At 35.3% G+C, this 20,491-nt stretch overlaps 5 protein-coding genes and 1 long non-coding RNA gene across 8 annotated transcripts; 3 read left to right on the plus strand and 3 right to left on the minus strand.

Annotated features, from left to right (window-relative positions):
• Nucleotides 1–77: 77 nt before the first annotated feature.
• LOC105672845 (transmembrane protein 208) lies at nucleotides 78–4,266 on the plus strand. Of its 2 annotated transcripts, XM_067360653.1 has the most exons (6): nucleotides 78–217; nucleotides 500–615; nucleotides 1,250–1,402; nucleotides 1,479–1,615; nucleotides 1,706–1,790; nucleotides 1,924–4,266. In XM_067360653.1, exons 2-6 carry the CDS (start codon nucleotides 601–603, stop codon nucleotides 2,050–2,052), a joined length of 519 nt encoding a protein of 172 aa, XP_067216754.1. In that variant the 5' UTR covers nucleotides 78–217; nucleotides 500–600; the 3' UTR covers nucleotides 2,053–4,266. The 2 variants fall into 2 exon arrangements, with proteins under 2 accessions (XP_067216754.1, XP_012223453.1); XM_012368030.2 differs by lacking the exons at nucleotides 78–217; nucleotides 500–615 and adding an exon at nucleotides 664–1,024.
• Nucleotides 2,915–6,008, minus strand: LOC105672840 (protein abrupt-like). Of its 2 annotated transcripts, XM_012368024.2 has the most exons (5): nucleotides 5,902–6,008; nucleotides 5,524–5,615; nucleotides 4,917–5,117; nucleotides 4,253–4,844; nucleotides 2,915–4,140 (listed from the first exon to the last, which is right to left on the minus strand). In XM_012368024.2, exons 3-5 carry the CDS (start codon nucleotides 5,109–5,111, stop codon nucleotides 3,860–3,862), a joined length of 1,068 nt encoding a protein of 355 aa, XP_012223447.1. In that variant the 5' UTR covers nucleotides 5,112–5,117; nucleotides 5,524–5,615; nucleotides 5,902–6,008; the 3' UTR covers nucleotides 2,915–3,859. The 2 variants fall into 2 exon arrangements, with proteins under 2 accessions (XP_012223447.1, XP_067216514.1); XM_067360413.1 differs by lacking the exon at nucleotides 5,524–5,615 and having other exon boundaries at nucleotides 5,902–6,003.
• A 163-nt stretch (nucleotides 6,009–6,171) lies between these two features.
• LOC105672838 (dynein regulatory complex subunit 3-like) lies at nucleotides 6,172–8,708 on the plus strand. Its single transcript, XM_012368022.2, has 9 exons — nucleotides 6,172–6,337; nucleotides 6,413–6,696; nucleotides 6,757–6,929; nucleotides 7,004–7,161; nucleotides 7,233–7,425; nucleotides 7,580–7,802; nucleotides 7,901–8,149; nucleotides 8,227–8,303; nucleotides 8,391–8,708. The coding sequence occupies exons 1-9, from the start codon at nucleotides 6,172–6,174 to the stop codon at nucleotides 8,536–8,538; spliced, it is 1,671 nt and encodes a 556-aa protein (XP_012223445.2). The 3' UTR covers nucleotides 8,539–8,708.
• On the minus strand, nucleotides 8,621–10,069 carry LOC105672841 (enoyl-CoA delta isomerase 1, mitochondrial-like). Its single transcript, XM_012368025.2, has 5 exons — nucleotides 9,827–10,069; nucleotides 9,472–9,743; nucleotides 9,198–9,376; nucleotides 8,955–9,076; nucleotides 8,621–8,876 (listed from the first exon to the last, which is right to left on the minus strand). Exons 1-5 carry the CDS (start codon nucleotides 9,927–9,929, stop codon nucleotides 8,710–8,712), a joined length of 843 nt encoding a protein of 280 aa, XP_012223448.1. The 5' UTR covers nucleotides 9,930–10,069; the 3' UTR covers nucleotides 8,621–8,709.
• Nucleotides 10,070–10,278: 209 nt separating this feature from the next.
• On the plus strand, nucleotides 10,279–20,489 carry LRR (Leucine-rich repeat). Its single transcript, XM_067359894.1, has 24 exons — nucleotides 10,279–10,715; nucleotides 10,993–11,090; nucleotides 11,177–11,227; nucleotides 11,299–11,492; nucleotides 11,573–11,750; nucleotides 11,833–12,071; nucleotides 12,149–12,243; nucleotides 12,396–12,437; nucleotides 12,770–12,957; nucleotides 13,054–13,131; nucleotides 13,218–13,551; nucleotides 13,741–14,137; nucleotides 14,217–14,535; nucleotides 14,643–14,756; nucleotides 14,832–15,037; nucleotides 15,120–15,207; nucleotides 15,481–15,699; nucleotides 15,911–15,931; nucleotides 16,022–16,163; nucleotides 16,225–16,474; nucleotides 16,562–17,274; nucleotides 17,631–17,870; nucleotides 18,050–18,114; nucleotides 18,525–20,489. The coding sequence occupies exons 1-24, from the start codon at nucleotides 10,679–10,681 to the stop codon at nucleotides 18,639–18,641; spliced, it is 4,425 nt and encodes a 1,474-aa protein (XP_067215995.1). The 5' UTR covers nucleotides 10,279–10,678; the 3' UTR covers nucleotides 18,642–20,489.
• Nucleotides 17,105–18,576, minus strand: LOC137001647 (uncharacterized). Its single transcript, XR_010891591.1, has 4 exons — nucleotides 18,482–18,576; nucleotides 18,062–18,169; nucleotides 17,935–17,990; nucleotides 17,105–17,813 (listed from the first exon to the last, which is right to left on the minus strand). It is a non-coding gene; the product is annotated as an uncharacterized lncRNA (long non-coding RNA).
• Nucleotides 20,490–20,491: the final 2 nt, after the last annotated feature.

The raw sequence follows: 20,491 nt of genomic DNA on the forward strand, positions 1-20,491 counted from the left end.
CCGTTATTTCAGAATGCAGAATATATTTCGCACTCTTCTTTTCGCTTTGCAATCGCAGCTGATGGCAGCAGCTGACAGTCTTATCACCTCTGATTAAACACCTGTTCTCTTTAGTTGCACTGCGTTGAACTCGGTGCACTCGAGACAGAATAGCTGGTTTGTTAGAAATAAATCGGAACAGCATTAGAGAGACATGTTCCCGTAAGAAGTGAACAAAGTAAACTACTAATTAAAAATATTTAAATTCAGCGCTAAGTTTTATGATTTAAGAAACCACGGTTCCAAGAAATAACATAACTAAATTTTAAAATATTTTTCCGTACAATTTTATATCCATTTCTAGTAGTACTTTTTCAAAAGTCTAAAATTAATATTTACAAAGTTTCTGCTCAAATAATATTCACTTTACGAACCATATAATATAAAATAATTAACACCTTATTTAATTAATATAATTATTACTTACTAAGATAATTAACGTAAACGTTTATTTTTCTAGAAATAATGCGTAAAGGAAGATTCTTACCGCAAAGGATGCCTTACAAAAATCCGAGAAATTGCCGATCAGTCGGTATTACGAGAATATGTTATTAGGAATATATGATGCAACAAGAGGTAAACGAAGTAAAGTAAGCTGCTAATTTAAATATTTAAATTCAGGAGCCAAGTTCACGATATGAGGGGAACAGAATTTAAAGAGGTGAAACATAACCAATTTAAAAATAGCGCGAATTTTAAAGTACACTTTTTTATATTAATTTTTATTACTAATAAACATAGTTTTACTAGATTTACGTTTAAGAATGACATGCATATATACTTCACGAAAGATATAAGCTGGTTATATATCTAGTATCTTGAAAATTCATGAATCACTCACGTGTACGCGACGCAGCGCAAAGTAAGGTTAACTGCTTGTCAGCTGTTGTCAATAGTCATCCTTCCTGCCTTCCTCATCAATTTTCATGGCATTTACCTTTAGCTAGAGCTTTTTTTTATAATAAAATATAGGAACAAAATGACAGTGAGTATTGCAAGTCTTTGTATTTGATACTTTTATTGTTGGAAATGTTTATTATTAATTAAGCCATGCTCCCAAAATATGTTTCAATAGTTATTAAAGCTACTTCATTATAAATTCACTTAAAAGTAACATAGATTTTTTCTGCATGTTGTTATTATCAACGGCGATCTGTAAATTATCTGTAAAAATATTCTTACATCTGAATAATCCGGTTATTTTTTGCAGACGAAGAAAGGTAAGGTACTGACCAAGGGTGCGAAGCAGATAACAGAGGAGAACACCTCTACATTGAGCTTCTACACCAATATGGCCCTGGGTGCAATGGGAGTTTATTTCGCCGTGATGATGGTGCTGTTTGAGTTCACAACATTAACAATAGTAAGTTCTGACAGCTGTTGAACAATGTAGCTGTACATGAAACTTCTTAACAACGTTTGTCACGTTATCATTACAGACTCTAACGGCATTTTCTACAATTGTATATATAGGAAGTTATCAATTCATGTCATATATGGCTCGTGCCAAATATTCAGAGTCTGGTCAGCTCCTGGACTCTGGTGTTGATCTCAATATGGAAGGTGGTATAGGAGAGTAAGTGTCCACTGCAATAATCTTATTAGCATTATATTCTCTGCGATTTTTTATTGTTCATATTATATAACGTATTGTTTTTCTATCCAGACATGTTAAAGACTTAATCATACTGACATCCGGAGTACAAATTCTATCCCTTGTTTCAAATTACTTCTGGTTATTGTGGCTCCTGGTGAGTACTTCGATAAAAAAATTATTTATATTATTCTTTTTATTCAATATTACTTAAAGTCTGCACATGCATAAAACTTTTGACATTTATTTTATATAATTATTATTTAAATATTATTACTTAAATTCTAAAGGTACCATTGAGAGGAGGCTGGATGCTCTGGAAGCAGATTTTAGCACCATGGTTTTTCACTGAACAGCCACAAGAACAACAGCCTGAAGTAAAACGCAAGAAAGTGAAACATTATGCAATGCGACACTAAGAAAGTACATTAGACATCGCAGTGCGATATGGAAATTCCATTGTACAATTTATTTAACTGGATAATGAAGAACAAACTCAGAAAATACGGGGGAGAGAAAGAACTTCAGGCTCTTTTGATATCTAAGGTATAGGAAGATGATTCAGCATTTAATAAAATAAATTTAAAATCAAACGAGACTTTAAGATTTGCGCCGTTTTATTACAAACATAAATAGAAAAACATTTTTAGGAAAACAATAGGGTTTAAGAAATCGCGAACTAGAAAACAGATTTTGTCTTTACTGGAGCATTCCAAGTAATTAATTCTGATCGATAGATCGCATTGACAATTAATCGTGACTAGAATTAAAATACTCTTGTTATTTAATATCTACGGATTTGTTCCTATAAGTTGAAGACAATGCTAATAATCATTAGGATATTAAATATAAATATATAAACGTATTCATGTGAACAGAGACATTAATATTTTAATAATTGTTATCATCGATTTTATGACTTTCATAGGACTAAAGCCGTAGAAATTGATAAAAAGTGTTCCAGCGTGTTCATTTCTTTATATTCCTCTATTTTCGTTAATTATAATGTTACAAATGACATCACAAGTGCTGCGTTTTTTTAAAATCTTCCATAATGCATGAAAATTTAAGTATAATAATGTGGTGAACAGGTGCCTTCAAGAAAATGCAAAAATTCACAACACGTATTCAGAAAAATATGAAAGTCGAACCAATGGAGATAATTTATGCATATTGTATCTTTAAAAGTCCACCTACTCTCCTTCTATTGCAAATGAATTCGATTAAAATTAGGTTGTATCAATCAGGAATATGTATTGGTTATTTATTCAACAATGCAAATATGTAACTCATGCTATTTATTGAATTTTGGAAGTTGACAAATCGATGCATCACAGTTTTATTTAAATGTAAAAATGTACTGTACTTTATAATTAAATCTTTAATCTTTACTTGGGAATGAAAACTTAAGACTACGGAAGTTAGCAATCGGTTTTATATAGTTATATATTTCGTATAGTTATTTATATTAATCGTTGGACTCAATTTTCTATACATGAACCGCAAAATGTATAGTGCGCGATGAAACAATCTTCTCTTTAAAATTAGGCCAACGTTTGTACTTCATGTCTAGCGTTAGTTAAACGCATCCATTTAATTCACAGCTTTCGTTTTGGCTTTCGCGAATGCACGCTTCTGTTCAGTGAAATTTATAATTAATTTGTATAAATTAAATTACCTAATTATTTGAACAAATGTCTATCCACGAATCTATATTAGTCACATGTGACGAATTATTCTAGAAGAAAATTTTTTGGCAGGAAAAACAATAGGACGATCATGTGCTGGCAGATAGAAGCATAAAGAATTGCAGAGTTTGCTTGCTCAACATTGACTTCACTGAACAGCAGTGTACAGTACCGCCAAATTATAGAAACTAGTCAGTTTATGAAATTGCCTAGATTCTACATTCTGTCGATAATATTAATACTTCGCAATTGGAACAACCAATATCACTTTGTAGCTGGGTGTTAAAAAAAGTCACTTTTTAAGTCGATTATTTTATAGAAATATAATTTCTTTCTGCTCATTTAATTTCAAATCAGAGAAACGTGTGCAATGCCATTTATTTCCTTTTATTTCCCGGCTAGACATATGGTCTGTTCCAATTGATTATATATTGATAAGGATGTATATATACATATAAAGATTAACAATTAGATATAATTGCGTGCGGTTTAAAGTATTACGAGATGCCATGGAATGTGTAACGTGGAATAATTCTCTTCAAACATTATTCGTGTCCATGCCTTTTTTCTTTCTGTAATCATATTCTGACTGATAACCTGGAAGATGATTGTGATCATGCACCCCTGTAGGCATAAAGCTCTCGGCGATCACTGAGCATTTACCCCGGCAACCACGATGCTGCTCTGCACAACGATAGTGCGATCTATTTAACAAATTAGAACGGGAAGTCAGATTGTACACGTATCCATTGTGAACCAACTGGGGTCTACCTCTGGCAGATAGTCTATAAGTCACTGGTTCCATTCCTGATTCCGTTCCTGCAAATTTATATCAGTTTTCTCTTATCGAAATTATCATATAGAATAATTTAATAATTGATGTAATATAAATATCTTACGCATCTGACACAAATGATACTATAAAATATACCTGATGGCATTGAATTTCTTTCTGTATTCGATTCATTGGATTCATTAGATAATTCGATTATTTCCTTATCGTTATTCATAGTATCACTGGCCTCAATGTCATTTTTAATATCCTTTTCACTTTTAGAATCATTCAAATCTTTCTCAGTATTTATGTCATCATCCGATAAAAGAGAAACATCGTTCTTACTGATATTTGACTTTCTAGATTGTTTAATGGAACTGTAATCATCCTCAACCGCACTTTTCTTTCTTTTTTTAGTGTTTTTCCTGGCCATTCTATGAGATCGCACAGACCTATCTGAAGCTTTACTACTACTTCCCTGTCCTTCACTTGTATCTGAGAAGACAGTTACGTCATCAAAATCGCATTGCAAATCTGACACATTGACATAATCATTTAACAATGGTATAATTTGTGCCTCGCCCTCTTCCAGGCCTTTTATCTGAAGCATCTGTGCCACTTTCAGAAAAGTAGATAAGTCTTCCTGTTTTACATTAATCTCTCCTTGATACATAAATTTCATTAAAGCTGCAATCTCAGCATATTTTACATCTTTCAGTATTATTACCGGATGCTGACAAGGATACTCCTGCAGAACAACTTAAAGTTCTTACTTAAGCACATTTATCATAAGATATTATTAAAAATCGAATCATTATACCTTGAATATATTCTTAAAGTAAGGACTACACACAGAAAGAACCAATTTGTGTGCAACTAACAATTGTCCTTCTACAGCGAGTGTTACATCAACCAAATCATTCTCACTCAAATGAGAAAGAAAACCAGAAGTTAGATTATTGGAGAAGTTAGTCCATTTAAAGGAAAATTCTTTTGATGATAATACTGTGGCCATGTTTGTCTATAGCAAAGGTAATTTGGCGATTATTAACAATGAAATTCTTGGTAACATCTGTTCTATTAACATCTGAATTTCTTGGTAATTTTTTGAAGATTTAACAGCACTAAATATATGTGTATAGCTTGAATGAATAAATTAGGATGTAATTATAATAGACACAATAAAATATAACATTTACTGATTTTTTTTTAATGAATTAATGCATAATAATTATTTAATGCAATTATTTAATTGTATAAATTGGTTATAATATTTTCATATATACTCTTTAATAATTAATTATTTTGATCTCTATGTTGTCATAAATTGAAGTATACGAAGTATAATTAACCATTTACATATAATATTAAATATTTTAGAATTCCGATAATCATTTTTGTTATCAAAAGATAATGAATGTCTTTACCCGTTCGTTAAAATGTAACTTCTTGATAACTTCTTGTCTGCCGTGTCGTAATGCAGATACACCTATTTACGGTATGCAGCTGTCAAATATTTCTGCCATAAAAAAAAAGAATGATGATACGACTACTACTGTGTGTAGATTTTCTATAGCTTTATACAACTTCACAATATAGAATCCTTTTTGTAAATTTTTATCATTGGCTGAAAATTCCCGAGCTTCATGTTACGAAGTTAAATATACACACTAGAAAGATAGGCATCGTGATCTTGATATTCGTATGTAATGACTTAGAATTGTTGACAACTTGACATCCGTAATTGAAATATTTGGCACGTGCAAGATATTAAAAATAACGTTAAAAAATAAATAACAACTTACACTATATTAAATTAACTATTAGAGATATAATGAATCTTTCAACAATATGCTCAGAACACGACTCTAATGAGTATGTATCTAATTTCATGTGAAAATGGAACTATAATAGAACCAAGAAACGAACGGAATCGAACCATCAGATTGTCACGCGGGCAACGCAAACAAATTCTGAATGTGGATCATAAGCATCTAAAGTTTAGATGTCTGTGATTAATTGTACTCACTTATGTTCTGTCAAAGTTAAAAGTGGAAAGTAATAAAATATACAAAATGAACTCTGCTAACGCGCTATGTGGAACGGAGCCCGGCGTGATAAATCGAGACATGCTTGTTTCTTTAGTGATCGATCAGGGACCGAAAAAGGAAGCCGGCAAGCTGTTTATTCAAGATGGAATTGAATTGGACAAAGTGAAGGAAATCCGCATTCAGTTTCTTAGTAAATAGCAATAATTATATATTTATACTAGCAATGTGGATTTCTATTTAATTTATTTTACATATTGCTTTGCAGATATCCTAAATATCAATTATCTTTGGGTGTTGAAAAATCTAGTCAAGTTGACATTGTCTCACAATGTCATTGAGAGAATTGAAAATCTAGACGAGCTTATTCACTTGAAGGAACTGGACCTCTCGTTTAATCGTATTAAAATTATGGAAAACTTGAACAATTTACATCAACTGGAAATCCTACTTTTGTATAGCAATGAAATTTCTATTGTACAAGGCATTGATAATTTAAAGAAATTAATTATTTTAAATATTGGTAAAAACATGATCAAGGATTGGAAGCATGTATGTATAACTAACTGTTTTTTTCTTACCTTTTTATTATTTATAGTTTTATTGCTACAGGTCACATATTTGCGTGATCTCAAAATGCTCAGAAGTTTAAACACTTGGGATAATCCCTGTACCGAAATGGATGGATATTTGGATTATCTGTTTGCATTTGTGCCCCAATTACTTTATTATCAATACAGAATGATATCTGAAAGTGCACGTCAATCCGCCATCGATAAACATTAGTAATCATTAATTTTAATATAGCGAAAAAAGGAAAGTTTTAATATCTTGCTTTAATATTGTTTTATTCTTGTAGTCGTATAATTAGCAATCTCGAGGAAAATGAGGCAAAAGTTCAAGCGGAATTAGCATTACAAAAACAAATTGAAAACAAAATAGCATTATTGTCTGCATCGTATGTGGAGTACCTCGATGAAGATTATCTTTTTCAACAAATGTTTTCTCAAGATGAAGGTAGATTTTTGTCATCTTTCTTACTGCTGTTTATATAAACGTATAATTATCTGAACGTATCATTGTATTAGCTGGCAAGACATTATCCACGATAAACAAGGATACAAAGAATGCATTTGAGGATTACAAGAAGTCCTTCTGTACGATATGTTATGAATTGTATGAATATGGCTTACAGGAGCATGATAAAAGAACAGAAGAAATAAGATTGTTTGAAACTGCTGTTAATGAAGGCAAGGAAAATACACAAAACGAAGCGAGAAAGTAAGAAATAAGATAAGTTCTAAGAATTAAACAGAAGTAAAAAACGATAATCTTTAAAACTGTGATACTTATTTTAATTATGATAAATTATGTTGATATTTTATAATTAATATATCATTATATAAATGTAATTATTTTCTTTATTCTATTTAAGGACTTTAGATGAAGTACTTGAAAGAAAAATCGAAATATTTGGAAATATAAAAAACGTTATGGAAGCTTTAACACAAGAAAAAGAAGAAGAACAAAAAGAAGCTGCTGTAACGGATGAGGTCACTGCAAAAGCAAGAGAATTGTTTGATGATTTTAATAATTTATTGTCCAGGGCACGAAACCTATTAATATCTAAAGAAATTATACTGCACGATCAGATTGAAGTATGTGTGTATGACACTAATTTACAAAAAGTATCGTGGGTAGAATTAATCTAGTAATTCAACTTAGAAAAGGATGATTTGTCTTTTTCCTTAAAAAGGACATAAACGAAGTCTTCAGGAATAACATGACAGACATGGTCGAGTCGTTCCTAAAAGCCGCTGGAGAATATTTCTCTTCATTACGAAACGCACAAACTGAATATAACAACATTATGAAGGAATTGGTTTTATCTTACATAAGCGGTTTTGAGGAGGAGACACCTATGCCAGCTCATCTTAAGGATCTGTGCGGAGATAACGATATTTTGACCACCACTCTTGCCGCGTCACATAATTTACATTTACAGGCAAGCATTGAAAGATTGAAAACTATTAAAATAATTGATAAATAAAATAACTGACAAATGTATATCTATGATAACAGATAATAAACGATCGAGAGGAGCGCATGATAAATCGGCTAAATAATTGGCTCAAAGATTACACTAATCAGTTAATTGAGTAAGTATATTTCCGATAAAATTTGATTTATATATTCTGAGATTTATATAGGAAGATTTCATGATCATAAAATATTTTACCGCACAGGAATGAAGATAAAAGGAATCGTCAGCAGATATTAGAAATGTCGCATTTCTTTGGATTTCAACAACAAGAATTAAATTCGCTAGGCATACCGCAACAATTAGATTTGACAGACATTGATCTAGAAGATGTTGCTATATTGGAAGATTAGTGATTAACGTGCTAGTATGCCTAACGACGTTTTGCCTTTCGACGATGTGGAATAAATTTCAAGGAAATAAACGTAAGTGTCATTTATCAGTGTAAAATATATATTTTGGTATATAAAAATCTTATTTTTTGAAATAACAAGAATAAAGGAGTAAGTCTTTTATCAAAATACCTATTTTTGCTTCTGCTTCAAATATTCGATATAAAGTTTAAGTCCAGCTTGGACTTTTGGCAATTGTGTGAATTCCACAAATGTGTTCAAATCAGCTTCTTTGTTTTCCTTTAGCCACTGTATTGAGTCGTTTCGTAATGCTAATTTGGTTGCAGCTCTTCCCGTACCTTCATTGAGAAAGATGTATGATTATTATACAAATATATACAGATTTCTGCCAAATGTAATAATGCAATAATTCTTACTGTCTATATTAGCATAGGATAAAATATAATTCTTGCACTTTTCAATCGCGTCAGCTTTATCTTTAGCAAGTTCATCCACAAGTCCAAGCTGCAAAGCCTTTTCAGGTTTAAATTGTAACCCTCTGAAATGTGACGATTGTAACATGTAAGATATTCTTTATTACATATTTATCATTTTACAATATGTAATTATTTCTTACATATTTTGTATTATTATTTATTAATTTTTACATAATTCCTTACCTTAAAAGCGCTAGTTCGGCTTGTCGATAGCCCATCAATGAGATATACATATCTCTAAACCATTTTGGAGCGACAATACCCAATTGCGTTTCGTTCAATCCCATGGTATGCTTTCCTTCAACAAAAACTCTGTATTCCGTGGATATTGCCAGCATACATCCTCCGGCAGGACTAGAACCCTATATAGTAAGGAAAAGTGACGTTTCTGTTATATTATTCTACAAATATATTGTGCATATGCGTGTGTGCAATAATACTTAAAAAATATCTGTACATTAATAGCAGTTGCTGTTGGAATATTTAGACTGTAAAGAGTTAGCCAAGTATCTTGCAATGTCTGCCAAAAATTGACCATCCTCTGTTTATCAGTATTATACATTTCCATGATATCCAATCCCGCTGAGAATACAGTTGGTAAGGACGATGTGAGTATAATGCCCTTGCTGCGATTGTTTTGAGCTTCTGACAGAGATGTTTTCAATGCGCTTAACAGTTCTGTGTTCAAACTATTGACAGGTGCTCTTGCCATGGATATAATGTCAATTCCTGTTCAACAATTGAACTTTATAAAGTAAAATTAAAGGAAAACCATTATTGAGAACAAGTTGATAAAACAGTGGTGTTATTACCAGTATCATTATCTCGTGTGGTCTCAATCAATTTTGATCCTGTGGCATAAAATCTCCTGAGGTATGCCTGTCTTCCGGCAAATAAAGTCTTTAAAACTGACATGTTGTGATAAAGTTTCAGTCTTGTTAGTAGCAAGAATTGAAGAATGCTGTTAACGTCACCAAATGAATCCTACGACTGCTGAGGCGAGCAAAATTAATATATGTTTTCTATGTATTGAATGACTTTGCATATACATATATCTTGATTGTAAAAAAAAAACATAAATATGTGACGTGTCAAAACGGATTAAAGATAATCGAAGAGCACTGACATTATCGACTGTCTTAGATTATTTGGTATAAATATAACGTATTATTTAACGTAACGTGTGCAATCTATAACGCGCTATTAATTTGGCAGTTTACAATTGTCTGTGGAACGATGATATCGCTTATTTTCGCAAAACTATTTCTGTGCGTTATCGTCCGTGCGTTTACAAGGTCAATCTGATTAACTGTTTCTCAATTTGCCCGCGACGTTACCCGGGAGGGCGTAACTGTGCGCGAGGAATTTTTTCAGCCAGCGATCCTCACGCGAACATCTCGCCGGTGTCCGGATTTTCTAATCGCGGCCATCGTCGCCGCCTGCCATCGCCGCTGATCATCGGTGACCGTCGTCAGGCCAATCGCGGACAGGTGCCAACATGGCTGCTACTATACTGGCTGCTCGTCCTCTCGTGACATCGCCCTTTGTCTCGACGGCGCTCTTCTAATCGACGACGAGTGAGGAGCATCCCATAATCGGCGGATCGAGAGAGAGACACTTTAGATGGAACGGCGAACTTCAATGGAACACTTCAGCTAGCAAAAATGTCAACTCGGTCGCAGCTCACGAAGGATTTAAACGGTTCGTCTCCAGCCTCGTATAGTGTTTACGTTCTCGTGTAGATCGAGCGAACTGTCATTCTCTGTACCCTTCGTCAAACAATCTCGTTTTCATCGATTACCATGCATTTTGTGCTATCTTGCATACTGCATTTCCGCGAGTTTCACTATTAATTAGCTTGTCATTGTGTTCTCTACGGTGAAAAATAGAAAGCAAGATGTGCAATTTTTGTGCTATTTCTCATTTAGCATTGTATCCCGCGTAAGATACGACTGTGTGAATTATTCATTACTTGCAGAATCGGTGAAAGCGCTACTTGGCAAGCATGTGAAAATACTATTGAAAAACGTGGTGAAATTAGAAACGAAGCAGGATAAGCTGGAGAATCGTGTTCTCGTGAGTAATTTCTTTCTCTGTCTCTCTCATCTCCATGATGATTAATAACATTTATATTAAGCTGAATTGATTTTTTTCCATTTAAGGTATTTTCGCCATGTCGCCTCTTTCTTTTATCGGCAAAAGTGCCCACAAGAGTAAGTCCAGCTTGTTTGTATTTTTTTTTTCTCATTTATCGCAACACAGTGTTAATTTTATTCTTTTATAGATCGACTGCCATTTTCATTACCTAGAAATAACGGCCATAGAGTCAAGACGAGCGAATCAGCTATGTTTGACTGTCGGAGAACGATTTTACAACTTTACCACAACCGGCGTAGGCGCAGACACTACAGAAGTGGACGCTATGATAGAGGCCTTACACACGGCGATTCGAAATATCTTTCCCACAGTACCCTTAAAGTATGTTTTGCTTACTTTAGTTAAGCAATCGTTCTCATTCATGAGTTTGCCGATTACGAATTTTGAAATGTTGCTTCCAGTTACATTATACGAAAAATAGAGGTGATACCAGCTAGCAGATTGCAAACTATACGAGGCAGCGAGTTAGCTAGAAGCACAGAGGCCACAAGACACACTGGGCCATGCGGTGGTTTTTCTACTCAGTATGCGTGCATGTGCGATTTGCACAGTGTGCCGTACAGAGAAGAAGTGGCTTGGGTGAGACATTGCTTGAGTTCGCATCGCTGATAACAAAATTATCTGCTAGTAAAATCTTATTCAAAGAGATACAAATTTTCAGGATGTCGACACGATATACCTTTCGCACGACACGAGAGAACTGAATTTGAGAGACTTTGATCATTTAGATCAGAAGGATCTGGTGCCAATTATCTCGGCCTTGGAATACAATACTTGGTTTACAAAATTAAGGGCGTCCCACCTCAAGTTGAGCCACGAGCCACTAGAGAGATTGTTACATGTTATGCGAAGGTCTTTATCTATTCAAGAACTCTATTTGGATAATCTCGGAATTAAATGGTAATAACTTGGGCTTTGTCACGAATAAAAATGTATTTCAATGCACATTTATAATGTACGAATATTTGGTTTTAAAGGGATTTCGCTCACAAGCTGTCGTTAGCTTTAATTTCTAATGCTAACACAATGCTGCAAACGATAGATCTGTCGCACAATATGATCGAGGACAAAGGTATATTAATTGATTTCAATGATTTATATTGCATCGTATTTGTAATTTGAAATCTTCATCTGCACTGCACCCATTAAACCAATCTTAATTTTCCAGTTGTTAGCCATAATTTCAAAAGTATCCTCAACAGATTTTCTTTATATTTTTTGTAGGAGCCTCTAGTTTGTGTGGGATAATAGCCAAGCTAATGCAAGGTGTGCCAATAACCATATATTTTTATTATCCCTAATAATTATACTAATATTTGTGATACGCCTTTACACATAATATAGTATTTTCTTTTCTTTCAAAATACGCACTTTTGTTTTACATTTTTTTTAAAGACTTTTTTAAGACTTTTTTTAGACTTTTAGTATTTATACTTTCATTTTGAATAATACAATATTCCAGACAATTGTTCTTCGTAATTATCGCGTTAATATACAAATAATATTATAACATATGCGATTGAAATAGTAATTTCTAGCTGTAATCATGCGTTTATTATTATTAATGTGGTATTTGAAGTCTGTGATGTATTTTCAAGGTGGTACACATCTGAGCGGTCCTATTGGCAAGTTACCTAAAGGTTTACAAAAATTGAACTTGGCTCATTGCGGGTTAACCGGGAAAGGTGTAGGCCAAATAGCGCATGCCCTAAGCTTGAACAGAAGCATGCCAACTAGTTTGCGATATCTGAATCTCTCAGAGAATACCTTAAAAGACGATGTCAATGTAAGTTTGCAAAGAATCGCAAATTGTTCTGTTTGCTTTGATAAATCGTGGGGGTTCTGATTGCAACTAAAATCCTAATATATTCTGTAATTGCAGAATTTGTGCAATTTCTTGGCGCAACCTAATAGTTTAACACATCTAGATCTTAGTGGTACGGAGACTACTTTAGAATGTGTAAGTACTTTAGAATTTATAATCTTACAACTTTGTACGCGGTGATTGTTTATATTGTCCCTTACTCTCTTTTTTTTTTGTCTCAGTTATTCGGTGCGTTATTACGAGGTTGTGCAACTAATCTAGTCCACCTGAACGTTGCCCGGAATTCTTTTTCGAGCAAGAAGACCAAAGAGATACCTCCGAGTTTTAAGCAATTCTTCACGGCGACTCTCTCATTGAAGTACTTAAATATATCTTCCTGCAAATTACCGTTGGAGGCATTAAAACACCTGTTACTCGGTCTGGCGTGCAACGAAAGTACAGTTGGCCTAGAGCTTGACATGAGCGGAAACAATTTGGGCTCTATGGGCGCTCATGTTTTGGAGTCATGTATTCACGGAGTTCGATGTATAGCGTCGCTGGATATATCGGATAGCAGTAAGCACAATTACTTATCAGTGATCGAAAGAGATTTGCAGAACCTTTTCGAGGCCCTTTATTTTAACAATCTTCTACAATCTGAAATTAGAATTATGATTATCTAAAATTATAACTAATTGAAAGAAATATAAAGGTGATTTCGTTTATTCCACTATTTATGCTTTACATTTTCTGTTTCTTTTGCAGATATGGACGTCGATTTGGCGCAAGTTATAACGGCTGTCGGTAAAAACAAATCGATAAAACAGCTGTATATGGGTCGCAATACCGCCAGTATGAAGAGCAAGCACATAGCCGTCGTGATGGACGCTCTAGTGCAAATGCTCCAGGAGGACGACTGTGTTCTCCAAGCGTTGCACTTGCCCGACTCTCGATTGAAGGGTGATCTCTACAATTTGATCAACGCTCTCGGCAGCAACACGTGTCTTCATACTCTGGATATCAGTGGTAACCAAATAGGGGATCCTGGCGCGAGATTGATGGCGAAAGCGCTGCAGATCAATAATCATTTACGGACTATTATATATGATAAGAACAACATCACGCTGCAAGGTTACGCAGATATCGTTCACGCTCTAGAAAAGTACGTACACGTGCAAATTCGACATACGTATTCAAGTAAAGGAAGAATTTTAGCATGTGTAACAAATGTATTTTTGCAGGAATTGTAGTGTGCGGCATATGCCGTTCCCGATTTACGATCTGCAACCGTGCATGAAAACTTCAGCGGAGAAAACGGAGCAGTTAGCCAAGAGGATCCAGGATCTGCTGCAGAGAAACGTCACGCCGTGCAAGTACAGTCACGGGCAAGCGTTCAGGTTGCAGCAGGGATTCTTATTGAGCTCCACGCAGCAAATGGTCGACAGACTCGTCGTTCAGACTCAGGACACCATCAAGACACTCGCGGCGGAGAGTTGCGACGCCAATAACGACATTAATTACGCAACTGGGCTTATACAAGATGCGGATAATTCTAAACAGGTACAATAACATTCAAAGATTAGCTATTTTTAGGTTTTTTTCTAGAATTGTTTTTATGTTACGATTGAAAGTATATTTGAAGTTAACTAAAACCTTGTATTCTTCAGCTATTGCCAAGATTACACGAGGTGCTTCAAAGACGGGATGAGAACAATCCAGTTGAACTCAAGTTGCACGATATGGCGAGTGAAATTCATAAAGTCGTGACAGTATATTTACAGGTATATATTTTTTGATATATAAAATAGATATATCTGTATAAGAATCATGTAACACGAAATTGCAATGATTCGCAGGATTCTTTGGATGCAATGTTGAAGTGTGCGAATGAGCAATGCCCCACTATTCTTTCGCAAACAGTGATCAGAGGCGATGAGAGCGAACCGATCGCAATACAGGACGATCTCCGCAATACGTGCAAAGAGAGAAACCAAATCAACAATGAATTCATACACACCACCATTACTGAGCAAGCTGGCGCAGATATCATTAACAGAGTCAAGTGAGTGCTTCATCATAACGCTCAATGCTTAGTTTGTCGACGAGTCGCTTTTATAGACTAATATTTTTTCTTCTTAAATTAGTGAGCTTAACTTAGCGGTTGCGGCGCATATATCTGATAGAATTACGGATGAGGTAATCGAATCGTTGTCAAGAAGTTATAAGACTCTGGTGAGTTGGAAATTTTTTTATATACTATGTGTTATGAAAAACGTATCGTCGGTCTGAAAGAAACATTCATCAACTAACAGTTAGTAAATTAAAAAACTGATCAAAAGATTAAGTTTTTAAACTTTAATCAATACGATATATTCCTTAATTCACCGATTTACACGTCTTCACTTTGAGTAAAGTTTGAAATTTACACGCGAATTATTTATTATTACTTTTTCTTAAAATCAACTTTTATAAGAATGCAGCGCTGATGTAAGAAAATATTTTCAGATTGGTGATTGCGATAGCCGAACGAGAAGTAGTACGCCAGATGTCTTACGACCTAGTGCCGGCTCAATGAGTAGCGGAAGTGTAATAGGCGTGACTAGTGCGAGCGGGTTGACTCTACCTCCTGGTAGAGCCAGCCTCGTGTCCGAGGAGGACTGCCCGCCGGAAACATGTTCTCTGGTGAATTCCATTGGTCCATGTGTCAACGATCAATCACCAATGGTAAGAGTTTCGAGTCCGTTAACTTTTTAACAAGCAAATTTTGTATGAATTGTAGACTTTGAGTATATATTTTTCTATACAAACGCCCATCTGCTAATAAAATTGCTATTATTTTTGCTCGTTGATAATTAGTAGATGAGATGTTAATATATCATACATTGCTTCATAAGCAGCTAAATCATATATTATCTTCATTTACATGCTTACATAGAAATTGGATTATCTTAATCTGGTAGGTATTGTGCACTTCGGTAACAGAATATAATTCATTATCCTGTACAAACATTATGGAATGTAATATCTCGCTCTTGTTCTCATTTAGGCGACGCCACATTTGTCGAACAAGCGTAAAAGTCTGCACGGGAGAAAATTGAGACCTAAATCCGTGGTGGATTCGGTGGAGGGGCTGTCCGCCGACGATATTCCGGATCTCTTGCCATCATTGCCGAAAAGTCAGGCGGAAGGTTCGTATTAATTATCCCTCTTATAGATTCGTCACGTTACAACATGTGAATTGTTCCGCAGCTATTTCGGAAACCGAGCATTCGCTGACAGAGTCGTTAGACTCCGTCTCGGAGTTGCCCAATACCGTCGGCCAGCAGTTGCAACATCTGGTGAAGTCCAGGCCGCGCAGAACGAAAACAAGGGCTCCCACGAGACCGATGCTGAGACCGGATCAACCGATCGATGGTCTCGCCCTGGGCGAAGGCCTAGATGTATTTTTCCGACCTACTACACCGACTACACCACTGATTTCGCCTACAAGCGATGATAGGTAAGTGTGTGTATATAAGACCGCTCTTTTATATTTTTGTATAGATCACAAAATTCTTAATCTGTGTCCACCTTTTAATTTATACAGCTCTCTGCATACTTTTCCGACGGATGGCAGTCCTAATCTGTCACTGACGAGTCATAAGAGCATTCCACCCGACGTGGAGAAAAAGCACAGCTGCAACTCGCCGATGCTGAAGACGCTTTTGGAACCCACGCCACGTTCGCGGTCCAGCGATAATCTAGAAAAATTCTCCCCTCTTGTCGGCAGAAGATCTCAAGGCGATTCTCCGTTGACCGCGTCACCGCTCGCTCGGCGAAATACGACGGACAGTGCTCAAACCCACGAGAGATCCAAGAGCGAAACGAAGGAGAGTTGCAATAGCGCCGCTACAAATGACGCGAGCGATGATTCCAAGCGCAGCACGCTAACAAATCTATCCGCCATGAGTCCCCGTGGCTCGCGCGACATTGACGACTGTTTCGGAGCGAGCACGTCGGACAAGGATCAGGAGAATCGAAAAAATGTCATGAAGAAATCTACAACCGACACGGAGAAGTCGTCCGTCAAATTACGATCGACCGGTCACGAACTGAGAAGTCCTATAAACGGCAGCGGCGGCAGCGGCACCAAAAGTGCAACCGATTCGGCCAAGTCTCCCGTGTTAAAACCGTTGACGAAAAGTAGCGGATCTATGAACGACGGGAAAAGCAACGGCGCACTTATGAAAAACAAGCCCACCCCGCCGGCAACAGCGCCTAAACCGCGACCGTGGAGCATGGCCACCGATCGGAAATCTGGTAAGGCATTTTTGCACTCGATTCGTGATTTGAATTGTTAAAACCGAGACGCAGATTTGACTCTTTAATGGACAATTGATGGCGTATAATTAATTATAGAAAATTTGTGGAACACAAAATACATAAAGAAACATAATAATTAAGAACAATGAAACATATAAAGAATTTCCATATTTGATATAGAAAATTATCAGTATAATCCATTATTTATATAAGAATCAATCTAATACATTTCAAAGCAAAAAAAATATGATCTCGAGATAGATAAGAATCTTACTTGATCTTACTTGATTACTTTTGACCTTAATTCTACTTAACTGCTATTAATTAGAATTAATTATTATTTAATCTTACAGGAGAATTCAGTCTATTAAGCGACGGCTCTAGTCCGAACACTTCGGCCGGCAATACGCCCGATTCCGGTGACGCTCTCGACGAGTCGACCGACAGCGGCGTCAGTGGTCCGGCTTCCTTGCCGCCGACGTTATCGGCTAGCAGCACCGCGAGCTCGTTGAGCAACACGAGCGTCGAAAAGAGATCTGTAAGAGAATTAGCAGCGAGCTTGAACAAGAGCAAAGCAGACAGGAAGGAGAACGGTAAATACTGATTAATCAATAGGCTTGTTTGTAACGCATGGTTAATTTTTTAATGACAACGTACATTTGTGGATCCCATGCATTATCGGTACGCGCATCCTTACGCTCCTTAGTGTAGCGCTAAAACACGCATGTAAATCCTTCAATGTACATGCATCGCCTGTTACCTATTATTTTAGAACATACCGCACCTGCAGCATGGCGGTCGCTGCTTCAACGTTCTGTCGATCGAGCAGATGCCAAGGTATTTTATGTATATTTTTACTTATTTTTTCCCCTCCTTTGAATGCTCAGGAATCCTATTGTTGTAATAATCATTTTAACAACTGTTTATAACATTTATTTTTGCACCTTCTGAGATGGAAATGTAATTAATTTAATTAACGAGCAATAAGATAAATAATTGCACATTGTAATTATTGAGTAATTAGCGATTAATGAATAGAAATTAATTATATTTGTTATTATATTATTAATCACTAAAATAATCACAAACATAAATTACTGTTCAACACTAAACACTTTATATGCTTCTTAAAAATGTCGTATGTTATTTTATAATTATTCTCGCTTAACATATGCTGAATAATCAATTTTAACACATGACTTACACTTTGTTAGGATTACATATAACAAATAATGCTGACGTTGCAGGTAACGGAAGTACCGAAAATGGTTGAGGAGACTCGTCTCAGCTTTAAACTTCGTCGCACGTCATTTTTGCGCGATTCCAATTTCAATTACAACAACAACGACGTGGTTGACGTTTGATCGCGCGCTCGAACAGATGGTCGAACAGCGTTGCGCCAGGCGTCAGAAAAGAATGATCGTATCTTCCGTATGCTGATGCCGATGATCTGGCACACGAGGTAACAGTACTTTACGCGTCTTCGTGCCATAGGAAGTCTTTATTATGTATATAAATATATATATCGATACCGGTTTTAACATTAGAGACAGGGTACTGAAAGTTTTTACAGCAACTAAAAGTACTAATCTGTTGTTGAGGTGGCATTAGAGAGTCTTATACTAGTTTTATATGAGGTTGCGTTTTTTTTTACGCGCTATACTGTATTTCGACTTAGCCGCGTACTCACGTATTACCCACATATTTATTGTACCTCTTACGTAACTTACTAAAACCAATTGTTTTTAACCGCGCGTTGACTTTCCATTAAGATATCGATACTTCCAGTGAAACTAAGTCTCATTTCTCATTCCGTCGAATCTTCAGAGAGCAATGCGTTACTTTGTTACGTGAGGATATTAGCGAAAGTGTGTTCATTCTTTGTAAAAGATACGTTTTAATGTGTGTACATATTTTTATATATATATATATTGTTTGTCTATGCATTTTAACCGCGAGAATGTCTAGAATAGAGACAAGTCACATCACAGTTCTAGCCAGATAGATTAATCAGTTTCATCTTGGAGAGAATTTTATGGAGCAAAGACAGCTGAAATAGCATAACACGTTGTGTAAAAAGGCGTAGGTGTCTTCCAAGATCGTATAAGAAACTGCAATGATATTTCCTGCACGTGTGTTCTTTGCTGCAGTAGAATGTCCATTTTGACTTAAATATTTTGACTTTTTCGTCAAGCACATGCGGCACGTGTTTTTAATCTGTGATTAATTTGTAGAAATGTTTACGCGAGATTCAATCTAATCAAAGTTTCTCTCACAATAAATATTTTGCCATCTATCTAAAATAGGGGTCCCCAACTTACGGCTCGCAGGCCATATGCGGCCCCTGTAAAGGTTTTATCTGCCAAAAAATTTCAGCGTTATATGTGTATTAAATCAAATTTGTAGTTTCTTATTATAATTTACGATGCATTCTTTGCAAATTTCTTCTCTTCCTTCTTTTTAATTTCTTCTTTTCTCACTCATAAGTGTGTAGTTATGGCATGCTTAGTAACTTTGACGATATACAGAATGCTCCTTCGGCCTTCGGTTCATTATTAAAATTTTCGGCCCTCTGGTAAAAAAGTTGGGATCCCTAATCTAAAAAAATTTAACAGATGAATCTTCCTGCTTGGTAAATCCTCCGTGATAGCTTCATCGTATTATCAGTATAATAATTTAAAAGTTTAACGCTAATCTCAATCTATTACTACTACGACTTTTTTTACAGGAATTAATGATGTAAAATAAGAAGCAGATAGATTAATTTGATTTTATTGAAGTATTTATGTCCATTTTATTCTTTTATTGTTAAGTAGTTTCTAATTAAATTTCTCAACTTTTAATAATCGTGATATTGCTTGATTTTTTTCTTTCGTTATATAAATCTCTCTCTTAAATATAGAACTTGAATTTCTATACGCAAGTACCATCGTGTTTTTAATATTGTTAATAGAAGATATAGAATTCTAGATACATCTCGTCGTTCAATTGAATAAGACTAACAACGCAAAATTATTTATTAAGATCTCCTTCGTGCTGCGAATTTTCGAAGAACATTTTTTGTAATAAGAAAAACGGATATCCTTTATAGTGCGGACGTTAAATCAGTATATAATCTCGTATCGAAGATGCATTTGTCTTTTATATAGCGACAAACGCGTGTACATATATATGTAAAAAAAAAAAAGAAAACTCATGTATAGGTGATTAAAGT

This window comes from Linepithema humile, chromosome 1 (genome assembly GCF_040581485.1).
Source record: "Linepithema humile isolate Giens D197 chromosome 1, Lhum_UNIL_v1.0, whole genome shotgun sequence".
Classification (NCBI taxonomy): domain Eukaryota; kingdom Metazoa; phylum Arthropoda; class Insecta; order Hymenoptera; family Formicidae; genus Linepithema; species Linepithema humile.